The sequence below is a fragment of the Medicago sativa genome, chromosome 6 (assembly GCF_051527215.1).
Source record: "Medicago sativa cultivar Bolivia chromosome 6, Bolivia_mono, whole genome shotgun sequence".
NCBI lineage: Eukaryota > Viridiplantae > Streptophyta > Magnoliopsida > Fabales > Fabaceae > Medicago > Medicago sativa.
In genome coordinates, this window is record NC_140754.1 from 80,752,318 (window position 1) to 80,772,192 (window position 19,875).

Genomic DNA, 19,875 nt, shown 5'->3' on the forward strand with positions numbered 1-19,875 from the left:
AGAGAATAACACTTTTTTTGAAATTACATATACTATAAAATATTTTTAAAAAATTAAAATAATAATATGATCATATAATATTTCAATCACACTTAATTTATTTTTTTAAAAAAATTATGTCGTTTGTAATTAAAAAAATAAGTATGACCTCCCCTTCTCTCTTCTCATAAACTCTCAATCCTAAAACACCCTTAAATAATAGATTATTAGTCTAATCTAACTTTTAAATTTGATCTCTTCAAATGTGAAATAATTTCTAATTTTTAAACTTTTGCACCACTTTAATAAAATAATTTCTATTGTTGTAAAAAAAAAAAACTAATTTCTAGTTTTGATCCCATGTACTAGTCACGAAAAACAATGATCCCATGTGAATCAAGATTAAAACATAGAACATGAAGTTAATAAATCTCATATTAGAAACATAATTTTGGACTAAGCATCTACCGTTATTAAGAACTTACGTTCAAAATATGTCCATCTTATTTGAAAAAACAAACATTGATTGATTGAGGATTGTGAACAACAAAACTTTGAAAATATTACAAAGCCACTTGTGACAAAGAAGAGTACGAATGGAGGCACTCATGTTATATAGCTAGACTAGACGGCATTGATCCTTAGATTTTACCTCAATCTGCTCTTTATTAGAAGAGAAAAATTATTCTTTAGATCCATTGCAAGAAATGATGTAAATAGTCGATATTAATGACGAGATACATAATTTATTTAATGAACCTTACAATAAAGACCGGAGTAACAAGTAGTTAGACGTTTGATTTGATGTTGTCAAGGGAATAGTTGGGGCGTATGAGTGGAAAATGAACCATTTAGAGTTGTCAAAATAGTTGTACCCAAAAAAAAAAAAAAAGAGTTGTCAAAATAGAGAATTATATGGAAAACAGCTTTGCATGATTATAAATCCTTGACATGAGACAAGTTTTTTTGTTGGTAGTGTTCGAACTCTAGATCTTGCATATATTATGCATTGTCATTACCAATTGAGCTAAGTTCACGATAACAACATGCGACAAGTTAGTCCTTCTAGCATAATTAGGAAAAACTAATAAATGAACTAATTTATTTTTCCTATAAAAATGTCGATCTAATCTATGTATTGTTTTTATTGTTTGTTAAATTGAGCTGTGAGCAAATTGCGAGCAATAAAATTAAGTATGTATTCTTTATTTTTTATTTTTTCTGTATTCTTAAAGTAAGGAATATCTACTTCAACATAAAAAAGAAAGGAATATGTTGGAAAATAAATACTACAAGTAAAAGATATGGTGTATTTAGCAATTCCCTCATGCCAAATACCTAACTTAGCCCATAAGAAAAGTATCCAAAAAAAATCTTAAAAAAATTAAAAACGAAAATCAGTCTCACTCACATCATTGAATTCACGATTCAGACAAGTACAGAGAACACCGATCGATAATCACAAAGAAATCAACAAACCACCGTTCAAATAAGCGCTTTTTTTTTTTTTTTTCCATAAGCGATGGCATTGCAGTGGATGATACTCACCTATGTGGTGGCTATTGAAGCTGCTGTAGCGATTCTTCTAACACTTCCTTCACCAAAGCTTTTGAGGAACCGTTTGACTTCTCTGATTTCGCTTATTCTTCAACCTGCGCTTTTCATCGTCCCCTTTGCTGGGTTTCAGCTTCTTGGTAATTTTTCTTCCTTTTGATTTAATGGGCCTGTTTTATTTCGTATGAAAATTGATGGGTATGGATCAAAATGTTTAATTTTTGAGTTTTGGGTTTGTGGGTGTGTTGAAAATTGATTCAATTTATTGTTTTTCTGTAATGGGTCTCTTTAATTTCGTGTGAAAATTGATGGGTTTGTGGAAAAATCTTTGCTTTTTGAGTTCTGGGTTTGTGGATTGGTGGAAATTGTTGAAGTTTTTAGGGGGTTTAGGGTTGATCAATTATCTTGATATGTGGTTGTTTGTGGAATTTTGAATGTTTTTCAATTTGGGATGGATTTTTTTGGTTGCTAGATTCACTTTTGGGTTGGTGGGTGTGCTGAAAATTGATTCAATTGATAAGCTTTTGGGGGTTTTAAGATTACTAGTTATCTGGGTGTGTGGCTATGTGACTCGACACGATGCAGACACTAACACGTCGACACTGATAATTATTTGAGAAAATGACACAATCCAATGTAATCTCACATATGTCGGTGTCAAACAGTGACAAATGCCAGGCACCTTTCATGACTTTGATTAGAAGTGTCAGTGCTACAGAGGTGTGTGGTTGGTTGCGGAAATTTTAAATCGTTTTTTCAATTTGGGATGAATTGTGCTGGTGGCTAGATTCAGAAGTTGAGTAGGGCTTAGGAGGGTTTGTTGTTTTTCTTATTCTTTTTAATTGTGTGGTAGTTATTCGCTTTTTGAGAAGATCCATTTATCATCGGGTACTTTTGTGGGATCTACTGGTGGTAATCCTCATTTCTCTAAAGAAGCTTAAGTTGGAGTTGAAAAAGGAGGTGGTGTTACAAATAGTGTTGGAATTTGAAAACGACAACGGGAAAAGTTGGGTAGGTAGAAAGGAAGATTGTGAAATGCATGGAAAAATGTCCACTGCTCTTTCAATTGCCACTGATCTTTGTTTCTCTCTGTCTTCATCCAAGGTATTGTATCAAATTAATCTCTTTTTTCGCATCAATAACTGATTGATGTTAAAGAATAGATATTGATATGATACATTATCTTGGATGGAGAGTGGGGACACAAAGAGACCAAGATCAGCACACTTGAAGTAGCATTAAACATTCCCCCAATGTGTTTCACAACCTTCCTCTGTTACAGGAATAAAGTGTTAGATATTTAATTTATTTTAAATAATATTTACCTTATGTCATTTTACTCTTTTAGCTTTGAGGGTTGTATTTAAACTTGACCTTGTGCCTCATTTGCAATCAATCAATATTCAACAATTATCTTCTTCTCTCTAAAAAACTCTCATTCAATACTATTCCCACATGATTTCTCTTTTGTACCGAATTTTATTCTAAATCATTAGAATTCCTACACTTGAGACTTGGATTTTATCGGTTCGTCCCTAGGAATTCTAATGATTTAGAATAGAATTCAGTACAAAAAGAAATCATGTGAGAATTGTATTGAATGATAGTTTTAGGGTTTTAAAGAGAAGATAATTGTTGAATATTGATTGATTGCAAATGAGGCACAAGGCCAAGTTTAAATACAACCCTCAAGGCTAAAAGAGTAAACTGACGTAAGGTAAATATTATTTAAAATAAACTAAATATCTAACACTTTATTCATGTAACATCCTCTCTGCTTGAACCGCTTCCCGCTGCCGTTGTCAAAATTTCAACGCTAACTCCACCACTTAGATTCTATTTGGAAAGGCCAAAATCTAGCTTGTAGCGGATGGCTTATAGATTACAAGTTCATATGACCAAAATAGACCTGTTTGATAACAATTTTTTTTCACCAGCTTGTGGTGGATAGTTTAGGGATGATTATTTATCTGGGTATGTGGTTAGTAGTGAAATTTGAATTTTTTTTGAAACTTGGGATGAATTGTGTTGGTGGCTAGATTCATAAGTTGAATAGGGCTTAAGAGGGTTTTATTGTTTCTTGCTTCTCTTTTTTGTTTCTGTTTGTTGATTGTTTGGTAGGCGTCCACTTTATCAAAAGATCTATATATCATAGGGTACTTTTGTGGGATCTACTGGTGCTGATCCTGAATTTGTGTTATCTAATTTTAGCTTTTTATTAGAGTGTTGTTTTGACACACAAATTTCGACATCAATATAAATGGTTAATGCAGTCCAAATATGTGGCTATTGTGTTCAGTGGATGGTTAGTGAATATAACAAGATGTTGAAACTCATTAAACATCTACTAAATACAATTAACCATAATTTTGAACGTTATAAACCATAATTTTGAACACAAATAAATTGTATTTAATGAATAACATGTTTATCTGAACACCTGATAATCATGTATATTTGAACATAATTTGGATGGTTAGTTGATATATGTATATTTAAACACTTGAAAATTGTGGTTAAAATGATGTTCAAAGTAGTGGTTAGTTGTGTTCGGTGGATGATTAATGAGTTGTGAAACCTTTTGATAGTCATCAACCATCCCCTGAACGTAATTAACCATATATTTAAACTGCTTGAACTATCAATGTGTTTCCCAGCCTTCCTTTCCACCCTACTCTACTCATTTTCCATTGTCATTTTGAGATTTCAACGCTAACTCTGACACCACCACGTTTTTCAACTTCAACTTAAGCTTGTTACAGTAAAAATTCAAAATTACATTACACAGATCTTACATATATGCTTTTTATGTTGTTTGTTTGTAGATATATACTGGAAGGCTGAGCATAGGTTGATGTGTACCTCTGATGTTTGTACTGCTGCTGAGAGAGATCGCTATGAGAAAACTGTAAGTAATTTTACGGATGTCAACGTAGCTTATTTGAAGAAATCATAGTTTGCATTGTAAATTGATTGTTGTCTATGTGCTTAATTAACTTTTGATGATGAAAGACCATAGCTTGGATTAATGATTTCAAGTATACTGGTTTAAAATTTTGAGCAATTTTATGAATATTTGATTAAAATAAATCTTCGAAAGCATTTGGTAATAAAGGTTTGAGCAGCTTTGCTTACATTCTTTGCATGTTTCTAAGGATTTGTTGGATTCTCAGATGATTATCATAGTTTCATGCACTTTTATGATTGGAAAGTTACAAAATTAATACCGGGAAGAACCAAAATCAAATGTAAATTTCGGCCATCATCGCAGGAACCCTGCACATAAGTTTAACTGTTATCATTTTAAACTTTACATCCTTCATGTCCTTATTACTTCTATATACTCCCTCCGTTTTTTAATATAAGCAAAATTTACTTTTTAGGTTCATTCATTTAATGATGTATGTGGTTCATAATATGGACTATATACATCATTAAATGAATGAATCTAAAAAGTCAATTTTGCTTATATTTTGACACGGAGGGAGTATATTCTCAACTTTTCGATTCAATCTTCATCTCCTTATTGCTTGGCTTGATGGTAATGTGCCTCAAAAGCAAGAGATGCCGAGTCACACATACCAACACACACACACACACACACACACACACACACACACACACACCATGACATTTATATAGTAAATTAGAGTAATTAATAGACGACTTTGTCAACATTAAGTTTTGTTTCGAAATTGTTGTTTGTTGTTGACTTCAATCTGGTGTTATTAAATAGCGGCTATTCCGTAGTGAAATTTGATAAAATCACTATTGTTCCGTGATACGCTATCTAGTACAAAATGTTGTCAAATATAGCATTGCTGTGTAGCGGAATTGCAACAACCCACTATTTTCTGTGATATGCAATTTACAACATTGCCTCAATCATAAAATGTGAAACTCTGGCTGTGTCAGACATTTATTTATTGACCATTTTTTTCCTGCTCAGACATACAAAGCTCAGAGAAACGTGATACTGTGTATTGCAGCATGCCTACTCTATTGGTAAAGTGAATTTCTGTGTCTTTTTGGAATAGAATAAAGAGCAAATACTTCGAATTTTGTTTTTGGTCGTGTCCTCATTTTTTTGTCTCTACAAATCACAAATTGCATGTTTTTTTTTAAGGACACACGGTATTGTGATTTGTAGGGACCTAAAAGTGCGTACAGAGACTAAAAATGAGAAATATAAATTTTGGATGGACTAAAAACATATTTAACCCTATAATGAATGTTGGTATTGTCTTTGTTTTTGTATCTAAATGAAAACATGGACGTGGTGACAGGGCTATATACCGCATTTGCAAGTTCCAGAAGGATATTCAAAGCATGGAGGAAGTTGAGAAGAGAATCAAGTCGAAGTAGAAGCTTCATTTTACAATCTATATTGTCATTGTTAGTAAAAGAGAGCTTTTGAGGGATCTTTAGTTTGTACGGATATGCCACTGTGATGTATGATGTACCAAACCTTGAACTATGGCACACTCATCACTCAGCTCTGTATTTTCATGGTTTCAATTTTTTATTGTTGTGATATTTGGATACTCTTTTGACTTGTGTGTAGTGTAATGATTTAGCCTATATATAATAGGTGAAATATTTTTCTTTTTTACTTATGTTCTACTTACTATCTTTTGATGTAAAAGAGAAGATAAAATCCTCTTCATATAAAAAAGTGGAGATAAAATCCACTTTTTACATGTTTTGTTACTGTATAGGTAACTTCAAACTCTTTTTCTTTGTAAAATATCCTTCTAAGCACTTCAAACAAAGCTAACATCTTTTTATATAATAGTTTTTCTAAATACCATTGTGAATCATAATAAACATTTAGTGTGTGTTTGGTATCAAAGTGGTTTTGACGAAATCATGGTGAGTTATCGTGCTTTTGCAACCATAATATCAAATTTGCACTTGGTGCTTGTTTGATATTGCAGTGTGTTTGATAAAATTAAAGTGTGTTTGACAAAATTACCGAGTATTTTTCAATTTCTTGCAAATGTGATGCTATTTATAAACGGCAGAAGTCAAAAGCTCAAAATCTGATTTAATTTGTATACATTTTCAAAGTAAATAATTTTTTGCACACAGCCAATGACATGTAATATTTGTGAAGGTATGACAAAGACAAATAGATATAGAAAATATCTGCAAGTGAACGGTGAAATTGGATCCCTTGAGTTAGTCGGTCCTTAAGCTAGATATGAGTTTTAAGAAGAAAAAAAAATAAAAAAAATGATCTAATTTGATTGGATATACGAGTAAAAGTCACGGTAAATTTATAGAAATCAAAAGTAGATCACCCTATCCAAATGTATTTCTAATTAAACCAATAGTAAATCTTCGATGATATATAAACAATCAAGAAGGGTTATTGCACATTAAGTTGTCAAAAGTTCGATTTTTAATTTAGGTTTTGTTAACAAGTGCCCTTTATTAACGATAAAAAATAGAAAAAATTGGTAAATTTTAAGTATAAAAGATTACTTTTTAAACTTTCAATGCATTGAATATACCATTTTCAAGTCAAAATTTCTTCTTTAAATTTCTTAATAAGTACCCTTAAGACACTTGCTAACATTTCTGTTTTAACTTTTATGTATAGATAAAACTCAATTGTAAACAAAGAAATTCAAAAGTCACTTATAAACGACAATGCATACCTCACACCTAAGAAGCTCATATACGGATACAGGTGCGGGTACGATACGATACGGGTATACGTGAATTTTTCAAAATTTAGGATATGATACGACTAAGATACGTTAACAAAAATTTTATACTAAAACTTATATGTATGTAAAAATACTTGAAGAAAATAAACATTAATTAAAAGAACTCAACACAAATTTTATCTAACGTTGATTAACTGAATCACCCCTCTCTCGTTACTTTCATCCACAAGAAGTATAATTTTAAGTGGTTCATCGAGAAACAATTCTAGTTATGCATATCTAAAATTGAATCATACACATCTCTACTGAATGTTTACAACATTGTCTCACTTTTTTACTCTTTTTGTAGGATACATATATGTGAAATATTTTATAAGTATCCTTGTATATCTGAAGAGTATCGTATAAGTATCCGTTAAAATAATTTTTAAAAATTTAAATAATTAATTCCGATACTTCGTGGGTGCGTATCCGTGGAGTATCGGTATCCGATACGGATACGTCTCCGTTTTGGAGTATCCAAATAGCATGATTATAAAGAAAAAATATTGGCGTCGAAAGACAGTTACTCATTCAATATGATTAATTTTATTTGTAGCAAAATTCATTTGAAAAGTATGTTTTCTAGAACACCTTCATATTCTAAATTCTCCCAAACCTATATAATTCTCAAAGGTAAAAAGTCCAAAATTATTGTCAGCAAAACCATCAAAATCAAAGGTAACACGTTTAGTTGAAATGTGAGACCTTAAATGAACTTCTTCTAGATTTAGTTACAATCAGTAGTAGAAATAGCACCAACAAAACGGCAAATGAATCCACTAAATTCTATTTTCAAATTTCAAATTATTGTGTCGGTGGAGTATATATCTTTATGTTAATTTGGCCTGCAAATTTCATGAGTTGTAATGCTATTCTTTATTCATTAGTTACCATTATTTTCTAAGTCATGGCGCGTATTTTAGGGGCAAAGGTAACAAAATTCAAGAGTATTATATTTAATATTATATTTAACCAACACCCTTATTCAATGATCTAAAGTATTATATTTAACCAACACCCTTATTCAATGATCTAAATTTGAGACTACCATAAACCAAAGAAAGTTATAAGACTCAAAGCATTGACAAATGTTCATATAAATCTAGATTCCATGTCACGGTCATAGATTCCTCAACATTCACCTAGTCATCAATCTATATTTTTATAAGAAGCCAAACAAATCTACTAAAATTGACGTTAGGAGAATCGAACATGAGATTTGAGAGGAACACGTTCAAAGATTTCAAGTAAACACCATCAGATCAATTCAAGTGGATTTTTAAAATAACCTACATTGAAAGTATTAAATAAAATCTGGGTTGATGCCTAACTCAATTGTAAATCGGCTATTAAAGTTAAAATTGCACTCACTTACAAACTTTTGTTCTGTCTAGACTAACCTAATAACAAGTGTCAGATGACATAACAAATATTGGATAAACTTTGATAATTACTAATTTTCTTTTACATTGAATCTAACTTATCTTTACAAAGCCAACTTATAAAGTGAGAGTTACACTCGCTTATAAACTTATGTTTATCTATATCATCCAATGTGGAACTCATGATAGGAAGTTAGATCGTCTGATTTCTATCCAACAACGACCTAAATAAGTATTGTGGAAATGTGCGAGATCCCTAACTGAAGATAACTTAAATATGTTAAATATTATCAACCAACAAGATCTTCATATTGACAGTGAGAATCAAACTCGAATATTCGTAAATTCTGAGTTGAATTCTCATCAACAACCTTGCTTTGGAAAAATTAATTTATAAATTAATTTGATTATTCTAGTTTAATTTGTATGGATTTTGATGTAGTTTTGTGGACAGACTTTTTTTTATAGAATAGCTCTTCTTGTGAACGGGGTTTTTTCACCGCTTATTTCTCAGTGTGAATACAAACAAATGTTCATATCATATTTCCATATTATAATATTAATTCAATGTATCTGCATATTTTTCTTTTGCATATCCTTGGAGCTATCTTTTGTTCCTTGTAACGTTTGTTACATCACATGATACACATTCTTAATATTTGCATAAAAAACGGCTATGTGAAATGGCAAAGGTATTTGAAAATTTTAGTACTACACTCATACTACACTAGTTTTGGACTTAAAACTCCATCATTGTTGATATTTTATTGCCTTGTTAATTGTTGCGTATTACAATATGATTGGTCTTAGTATAATGTATTTATGAATGTTTGGTAAGGGTGATTTGAAAGTAGAAAAATAAAAATGGAAATAGAAATTTTCAATGAGAATGGATGAAAAATGTAATCAAAATATTATATTTATTTACTTTGAAATTTGTGGAATTCCAATAAAAATACAGCCTATAAAAATGTAAGCCCATGGTTTGGTACAAGAAAGTAGTAGAGCATGCATGAAATATTTCAAACAACTTCTATTCATATGTAAGTTCATGTTGTGCTTTCATATTAAGTGTCCTAATCAACATTTTCAAAAATGTTGTGTGGCCGCAAGAGTTGCTACAATGTCAAGATTTTCTTAATGTCTTTGCAACTGAATCACAAGCTTAATTTTAGCAACATTGATTATATTTTAACCTAATTTTCCACAACATCAAAGACTGTGACTGCAATTTAAAATCTTATTCTTGATAGAGTTCAACTTAATTGTATTTCTTAAAAATCCTCAAGGATTGGTCTGTTGGGGTGCATAAGACATGACCAATGAGCGGCTTCTGGAAGCTTTGAAATGAAAATGACACATCAATGAACCAAATTCATATCGGAATGAGAGATATCATGGGAGTTGTGTAAGCATGAGATTGTATATTTGAATGAAAATTTATAAGAATTGTTTGGTATTACCTACACAAACAAGACGCATCGTCTTTTTGGTAATCTATAATATAAGAGCTCCACAGTTAAGCGTGTTTGACTTAGATCAATTTGGGATTAATGCCCTTTTGGAAATTGTCCAGAAAGCGTGTAAGTTAGGACAAAACACACTAAAAAGACTCAAGTTGGTTAGTGTGGTTAGTTGACAATACTAAAATCATTTGATGCGTTACAGTTAGTAGCTTCGAACCTCAAAGTGTGCTTCTCTATATATTTTCGAATCCCTCTGGTGCTAACAATTATTGTTTTAGGTCAATCCATACAAGGTTTTGCTCTGACTTCAATCGAACCTTCAATCCAACTAGTGGATGATAGAATTAGTTCTTCAGATCGATCAGTTCTTAGATCGAATAATAAGTTTAAAAGAAAAATGCATGTCTTAAATCTATGTCATTGTCAAGGACCCAAGATCAGTAAGTGTTTGTTTGTTTTAAGAGCTACATGAGAATTTCATCAATTCTCAACAGCTTTATTTTTCTCTTTTAGATTAATGTTTCTTGTGCATATCAGCTTTGGCATAATGCTTAAAGTTTGTTAGTCTATGAATAAAATGCCACCACTCTAACTTTGGGGCCCCACCATAGTAGTTGGGAGCTTGTCCCCCTTTTTAAACATGCATTTTGACACATGAATGGATGAGTGATAATGGTAGGAAACAATTTGAGTTAGTTTGATTGAAGACCTTAAATTATTCTTTTCAAGGTCTCATGTTCAATTGTCTTGATGTCAATTTTGGTGGATTAGTTTGACTTCTTAAAAAAAAAAAGTTTCATTAAGAGGCAAGTTAATAATATAGTTTATTCATTAGCTCAAACAATATTGTTATATATCTGTTGTCACGTCTTTGATTATACTTCATCCTATATTATAGGGTATTGTGATGAATGAAATGAGGTAAGTTTGTGATTAAAAAAAAAACTATAGGCAATAAAGTTATTATGTTAGGTAAAGTTCAGATTAGCCGAAACATGTAAATTGCCTTCAATTTAGATAATATTATATGATCCCAATTCACATATAAAAGCTTTCATGCCAAACATGCCAAGTTTTGCAGGCCAGCTTTTTTTTGTAGGCCAGCTTTTAGGATCATACAATTTCAATTCATATACGAAAGCTTTCATGCCAAACATGTCCAATTGTTTCCACACTTCAATCATGTCTTTTTTCTAATTTGGAGAACTATTTAAAACAACCCAAACCCACTATGGATTTCAAACTTAAATTAGAAATTTAGAATCATAGGACACTAAACCAAAGTTTTTGCTTATCCATACTTTTGTATCATTATACCTTCATCATGAGGAAACAATTTGTACTTTCTCAATGTCAATGTCATCCCCACTAAAGAATTGGACCAAAGTTCTTTAGTGGGGCAAATATAATATTTTACTTAATCATAAATAGTATATTGAAAAATGTCAAAAATAAATAAAAAATATGTAATCAACATTTCTCTTTTCTAACGGAGATTTGCACATGAGGATGTGACTTGAAAGTTTTATATTTATTTTTCTCATCTCGATCTTAAATAAATGGTATCCGTCAATGATTATATTATTATTAAGAATTTAAATCATGTGTCTAAAGTTAATAAGTGTGTGTTTGATTTTACTGCGTCCTGAAGTTGATTTTATGTTTGAATATGTTTAAGTAAAAGTGAATTGAACAATAAATTTAATATGAGAATCATCTTTAGAGGAAAACCTATAAATCCTAACTTAAAGTCGAAATCAACTATAGAGGTAAAATCAATTATACTGAGAATCTTCAAACATACAAAAATCAATATTAGGTCTTGAGAATCACTCGTCTCTTCGAAAAAGAAATACAAAATGCAGTTAAACATTGCCTTGTCCAATGTATATAAGCAAGTTAGTTTTACATCATGCACTAGTTTGTTTTTCCTCTATTAGATCAATAAGTTTCATCGTATCTTGTTTGATTCAATCATATGACTTATAGATTCAATGGTAAAAACAACTTTATGAATGATTCAAGATTTGTTTACCTATGTATCATTGAATTTGACCTTAAACACATGTATTTTTTTTTACTCTAATTGAGGTCATGCAGTAAAATTATAATTGAATATCAGAGATGAAAGTATACATGCACAAATATTTCATAGATACCAAAAGATCATGTCACTCTTATTAATTTACAAAAAGAATACAAATTACATATGTTCATAAACAGATTCTTTGAACCTCGTGACACAAATCACATTAATCCATTTGTTATACCAAAAAAATATGTATACATAAACACAATAATACTATTCATCTAACTATAAAACAAAAAGAAATAACAAACTTAATATGATCTCTTAAGATTCTTGAAATCTGAATCAACACAATCTTCCAATTCAGCCCTATAAGGATTCATCAATTTGAGAAGCTCAGTTGCTTTATCTTTGGTCTCATCATTACAACCAACTTGCAATACCAATAATAGCTTCTGAAAAGCACCAACTTGAAGTGCTTCAATCAAAGCTTTTCCTTCATAATTTTTGTCACCATATTTGCACATCTTCCATATAGAAGATACAGAATATTCTGTAGTCAAAGGTGAAACTCTCAAGATTTTTTTGACCAACAAAGGAATTGTTAAGTCATTTTCATAAGCTGTTTCTCTTGCAAAGTCACAGCTTAATAAAGAATCCAAAATAGTTAAAGCCTTCTCACAAGTGCTTTTTTCTGAGTCAATAAGAATGTCCAAAATTGAAGAAACCAAACCCAATTCTACAAATGAAAATTTCATTTTTTCATTGAAATTAGAATTGGATGAAACTAAGTACCAAATTATCCTCAATGATGATTTTGTGATTATTGGACTAATTCTCTTGTTAATGAACTCAATTAAAAGCTCATTAACACCTTCAATTTCCATAAGTGCTTCTACATGTTTCTCATCACCAAAAGAAAGGATCTCTTTTAATGCAATAATAGCTTTTTCTTTTCCCTTAACATCTTGATGCTTCAAAAACCAAACCATGCAATGTAAAGAAGCTTTTGAACCTAAAGATTTTTGAGCTTCTAATTGAAGTGGAAACATCCAATTAAGTGCTGATAAAATCACTTCAAGAACAATAACATTTTTCTCAATAGAATCATTAGCAAAAGCATCAAATGCTAAAGCTAATGCACTAGTTGCTCCATTCTCAACTATGCATTTTTTGTTCCTCTCACTTTCATTACTCCATTTCTCCATTTTTTGAACCAATTCAATACAACCATATTGATCCAAACCTTTTGCTGATTCCTTAACTCGAAAAAGAAGCTCGGAAACATCGATCGAGCTAACCGGTATTCTTGGAGTTGGAATCCTCTCAACACCATTTTGTCTATTTTCAACACACCAATCTTGTATCATTATCCTAAGAGAATGATTTGGAATCATATCAAAGTTTCTTACAACTTGATTTGTGAGAGGACATGTATAGTTTCCTTCATTGAACCATCTTTCAATACTCTCTCTATCATAGGTTATTCCTGTTGACAATGTCACAGGATCTTTCATCAAATCAAGAGTAATTGGACACCTAAATTGATTTGGTATCACTACCTCCATGTTTGGTTTTCCACCTTTGTTGTTTTTCTTGTTCTTCTTTCTTCCCCAACCTAACACCATCTTAAAAGCTTTTGTAAGAGAAATTAACAACCTTAATTATCAAAGAACGACCTTTACTTGAACAGGATCTGTTCTATAGGATCGTACTGCTGTGTCCTTGATTTCTAAGGAGACAGGAACAAAAAAAATATTATCAAAGAAACCAAAAAGAAGCTATATTTGTTATTGATCAAGTTTGAAACTTTGGTAGAAAATATTGATGGGTTTTCAATTTGCTAGGTTTATGTGTATATATATATATATGTAGACAAAAAAGAAGGTATTTTTGTTTTTAGGATGCTTTTTTCTGTTGATCAAGTTTGAATCTTTGGTTTAGAATATTAATGGATTTTGCAAATGGGTATGTTCATGTATGAATATTAATGGATTTTGCAAATGGGTATGTTCATGTATTTATATATAGATATAGTCTATAGTATGTATATATATATAGAGACAAAAAATACACAAAAGAAACACGTAAAATAATATATTTTAATGTGTCATGTGTTTATGAGGTTTGTTACTATTGACTTGTAGGGTCAATATTGTTTTCATACAAAGAGAGTTTCAACTTCAAAGGTTGGACCCTCCTATAAGGAATTATTCTAATGAGAAACATTCAAAATTGAAGAGAGAGAATGATGTTTGTATAGTTTTGTATAAAAGAGGAGTTATGATTTGAATATTGACCATTGAAGATTTTTGAGGAAAATTGAGAACACCTCTAGCAGTCAAAGGGAGGAATCGGTAAACATCAGATGGCTTAAGGTAATTGTAATGGACGTTTGGGATTTGGATAAGATTTATTCAACACATCTCAACCGTTGAGTTGAAATTTTGATTAAGATTGGTTAATTTTGTATGTCGAAATTTATTTGATATATAATCTGGTGAACTCGAAATATAAATCATCTTTTTTTTTAAGTGTTTGAAATTTATAAATATTCTAAAATACTATTTAAAATTGAAGATCTTTTCCCTCAAATAATTGAAGCTTTTTTTTTTTTAGAAACAAAATTGAAGAACTTTGATTGTGTGTATGTATTTTTACATATATGGAGTCTAAAGTGATGTCAAACACAAAATAAATTTTGATTGAGTGATGTCATTTCAAATGAAATTTATCTCTAGAATTAATTCTTAATTGAAGTTAGAATTTATAACTTTTTGACATAAAAATGTAGACTTTACATTCAAATTTATAATTTAATTTATTTTGATATGAATCTATCCAAACATAAATTACTGCACATTATACTCACTTTTAACCAAAAGAATAATTTTATAAAATCAATTCATTCAAATTAATTTTGGTCAATGCATAACCAAACACAAAATATTTGTTTATTTTTATCAGTTAATTAGTCATTTAAATTTTCTGAAAAAGGAGATTAAAATTTAAAAATCAATTAAAATTTATTTTTAAAATTCTTTAACTTTTTTTTTTGAAGAAAAAATTCTTTAACTTTAGAAACTAAATTAATCGTACTCTATACTTTTAGAGACTAAAATCTAAAAAAGGAGGGATAAAATTATTCTAAGAGTAACTTTATATAAGGTTACACTACTTAATAACTTATTATAAACATTAAACTTTTCCGGTCTAACCTTTGAATTACAAGAAATTAATTTTTTTATTTTTTTTGAAAGATACAAGCTATTATTGTATTTTTTTTTTACGCATTTACTTGTAACTTTTTAAATAAAGTTTATTGTATGTTCAATTGAAGTTATTAGATAAAGTGTCAAATAGTTTTGATATTGTATAAAATATTATAGAGTTGACCTAATAAATAATGTTGTTTAGGTTAAATTATATTTTGATCCCTTAAGTTAATTATAGGTTTTACATAGGTCATTTTAAGTTTTTTTTTCGATTTCATTTTGATCACTTAAAATACTGACGTCAGACAAGCTTCCATAAGTTTTTTTCGTTTTGTTTTGGTCATTTAAGTTACGAAGGTTGGACATTTTGATCCCAAGTTACTAATACTATGACATTTTTCTCCCTAATAGGAAGGAATAAAGTGTCCAAATTTTGTAACTTAAAGGATCAAAGTTTTTTATATTTATAAGTTAAGTGACTAAAATGAAACAAATTACTTTGTCACGACTCATTCCCAAGTTATGATCGACATTCAGGCCAACATTAACTCATCATATATTTTGTCCGGCAAGCCTAATCCACTACTCCCTCCGTTTCAAAATACATGTCCAATTTTTACAATGTGCACTATTCACTTGACTTACTTTGACCATACTTTTTAACTAATGTATAAATACAAATATTAGCATGTAAGATGTTGTTTTATTTGTCTCGAAAAATATTTTCAAAATATGAAATTTTTATAATTTTTTACTTTAGATAATTAAAGATATTAACGGTCAAAATTGTGCTTTGGCATATGTGAAGTGATTGACTTGGACATGTATTTTGAAACGGAGGGAGTATAACATATACACTTTTCTAAAATACAGAGTCATTAAAATTGGACCGTGTCTCGTATATTTTCATGACATCTCATAATGCTACTTAATTATCAAACAAGTATATAAAATTTAGAGTATTACTTTTCCCACCCTAATGCCTTCTCGCGCGCCCTGTAAAAATTCCAAAAATACCCCTGGTCTGGATTATGTTTTCCGAACCAGATTGTTAGTTACTTCCGGAACATAAAATCCGGACCAGATGTTGTGCGCTTTTTTGTGTCTTTCTTTGATGTCAAGGGTCTCTGTTGACCGTTATATGAACCCCACACAAGCTGAAATGCTATTGCAGGGTTCATATGAACGGTCAACAATGATCATGACACCACCGACACCCCTAAAAAACTAAAAACATTTGAAGAAATTTGAAGAAAAGAGATGAAGAGATTTCCAGAAAATTAAATCCGAACAAAAACGATATGAATATTTTGTGTCTTTCTTTGATGTCAAGGGTCTCTATTGACCGTTATATGAACCCCACACAAGGTGAAATGCAATTGCAGGGTTCATAGGAACGGTCAACAATGGCCATGACACCACAAACACTCCTACAAAACTTAAAAAATTTGAAGAGAATTGAAGAAAAGAGGTGGAGTGAAGAATGAAGGTATTTGTTGAAGATGGAAGCCTATTTATAGCCTAAAAAAAGTCCTAGGTCATTAATACAGTCAATGAAAACGTGTTAGTGGTTGTAACCGTCCAAACCCACATTGATGGCTCTCTTTCAAAAGTGTTGAATCATTCCAGATTATACATTCCGGAATGTCCTTAGCCCTACAAAGAAGTACCAACTTTTCCCTCGTTCACCATAATCGCATTAATCCGGAAAGTATATTCCGGAAAACAAAGGTGCCTTCCGGATTTTATATTCCGGAACGCCTCAGTGCCATGGCCGGTGGTCTGCACCACACATTTTTGACAGTGGTCAAGTCAAAAAAACGTGTTTTACCACGTTTTTTGACTGCATTTATGGCTTCCCAACCATTTTTCACCCACCCCTCCCTATAAATACCCTTCCAAACCCCACCATTTCTCACACCATCCCTCTCCTCCTCTTCTTCCTTCTACAACCATGGTTTTCCATCGTTGGCCTTTCATAGATAAGGGTCTCGTTGAAAACTTTCAGGGTTTGTATGAACGGTCAATGAGGATGGAACCGCGCTGCAACGAAGGGCGGTTCATCTGAGGGTCATGCGGGTCAGTGTGGTTATTAGCTTCGTCTGTATGGGCGTAAGTCTGAGCACCCCCCACCTCCCTCAGGGGCATTGGTTTCTTCTTCCCGCCCTCCTCCTCCCCCTCCTCCGGTTTTCCTCCAATAGCCAAGCTACTGTTATGTCCTATCACATAGCAGTGGTTAGGCTCTTAGGAGATTAGAATTAGGCTCTTAGAAGATTAGAAATAGATTTAGGATCTTATGTAATAAGCTTAAAAAGTTTGAAAATTATTGTAATGTATTGTTCATATATTAATAAAATTAGTTGTTTTTATGTTTGTGTCTTTTTATTTCTGTTTTTTATTTTATTCGCATTTTATTTTACGAATTGTAGAGCTTAAAATTACAAAAGTTCTGCTAAAATACTATTCCGAATTTTAAAATCCGGAAACCACTGAAGAATACTAACAATCCATTCCGGAATACGAAATCCGGACCAGGGGTAAAATTGGAAAAAAATAGGGCGCGCGAGGAAAGACATGGGGTGGGAAAAGTAATTCCCTAAATTTTATATCTCCATTTCTATGGTTGCATCATATTGAAATCACAAACAATGGTCACCATTCAACATAACCTATTCGATAAAATGCATAACATGAACCAATTGTTGGTCATACATGTACTTTTTTCAAACTAAGGCCTGACCCTTTGGGGTGCATACAGCTCTACTGAGCTGGGCCTCCCAAATTTAAAGGCCCAGAACATTTTTTTATTTGTGCAATTCAGGAAGATATCTAATACTCCCTCCGTCCTTATATGTAACCACCTTTTCTCTCTAATAAAAATGTGTTTACATATAGGGACGGAGGGAGTATATACTAAAGAAGCTCAACAATATCAGAAATATTAAGTTGGTCTGCTGGTAGAAATGTGTGTTGGTATACTATTGGATATAGTAGATGTCATCATAGGTTCAACTCCCAACGAGCTAAATAAATATTTTTTTACTATAATAATGCATTTTTGTCATGATTGGACCTCCATCGAGCTAAATAAATGTTTTTTTTACTATAATAATGCCTTTTTGTCATGATTGGACCTCAATTTGGGCTTGATTTAACATGGATTTGAGTTCTAAATATCATCAATACTCTATTTTCCCTTAAAAACACAATATAACTTTTTTTTCTTTTTTTTTTTAAAACACTTGTAACATTTTTCTCTTTAAAAAAAGTAATGTTTTTTCACTAAGGGGCCTATCCCTCAAAATGAAACCGAAAATTAACTTAAAGGACCAAAAGTATAATTTTTTTTTTCTAATTTAACAGTCAGATAGTAAAATCTAATATTTATAATGATTTATCAAGCAAAATAATTCTATCCAAAATTACTCACTTTTTTTTTATCAAAATCCAGAATTACTCCATGAATAAGTTGATCTCTCCTCAAATCCTTGAAGTAATAATAATGGCAAGGTATTTTAACATCCCAAAACCCTAAATCAGAAGGTTAGTTTGAAAGTGTCTATGGCAGTGCTTTCTTACCTTTGGGGGTAGACTTGGTGACACACGCCTTCCACCGTGGACCGCACACGCCAACACCTTTTTTATCCTAAAAAAAAATGCATGTGTTATTAGTGTCATGTTGACGTTTTGGTCCTCTTTTGGGGTTTTTTAATTCTTAGCAACCTTAACATAAACAACTCACCTCATTAACTAATGGAAACAGATTTAATATATTTGGATTTTTCACTTAGGTTGGTCGGATGGTATTAGTTTAGGACCTATGAGTGTGCTTATTCTTAAGGTCTCATATTTGATTCTTCTTGATGTCAATTTGAGTGGGTTAATTCAGCTTCTTCAAAAAAAAATTGAATTTTATTTTTGGATCTTGATAACTAGTACTCCGAAGACCTTTTCACACTTGTTAAAATGAAATTATATTTCCAAAGTGCCAAGTGCACCCAACACAAGGTGTGCCAGGAAGAGAAGGCTAAAAATCAAGTTATATAGATCCAAATATCAGCAAAAGAAAATACAAATTAGGTAATTTTTCACACTTTTAAATATTTAACTACACATGCTTCAAGTTATTATTTCTATATTTGTTTCCTTAACTAGTGTTTCTGTTGGTTAGCCTTTTCCTTTATTTTTCATGTGCCTCTTTCCTACTCTTTCTTAAAAAAATAACCCCTTCTTCACTTCACAGCTTATAAATGATAGTAATTTGTTTGTTTTTTCTTTATGGAAATATCATGTGATTGTAAACACTTGGAATAACAGATATTTCCAGCTGAATAATTGACTGAATAATAAAATTGAAGGTTTCAATATCTTATTTAATTTCGTGTTGAATGTGGAGGAATTAGTCTACACCTTGGATGATTGGTTATCATCATAATCTATTTGAACATACAGAATTTTAAGAAATCGTACGTGGAAATTATTCTGTTATATATTCTTTCTTTGATGTGATACTTTTGCGTCATAAGTTAAATA

The 19,875-nt window shown here is 31.1% G+C and overlaps 1 protein-coding gene and 1 pseudogene across 2 annotated transcripts; one reads left to right on the forward strand and one right to left on the reverse strand.

Annotated features, from left to right (window-relative positions):
* Positions 1-1,291: 1,291 nt before the first annotated feature.
* LOC146917283 (uncharacterized) lies at positions 1,292-6,145 on the forward strand. Its single transcript, XM_085719095.1, has 4 exons — positions 1,292-1,673; positions 4,359-4,441; positions 5,483-5,538; positions 5,820-6,145. Exons 1-4 carry the CDS (start codon positions 1,502-1,504, stop codon positions 5,896-5,898), a joined length of 390 nt encoding a protein of 129 aa, XP_085575221.1. The 5' UTR covers positions 1,292-1,501; the 3' UTR covers positions 5,899-6,145.
* A 6,100-nt stretch (positions 6,146-12,245) lies between these two features.
* Positions 12,246-14,149, reverse strand: LOC146917284 (U-box domain-containing protein 21 pseudogene; annotated as a pseudogene). The gene has a single exon (XR_015015540.1). The product of XR_015015540.1 is annotated as a U-box domain-containing protein 21 pseudogene (transcript).
* Between the last annotated feature and the right edge of the window lie 5,726 nt (positions 14,150-19,875).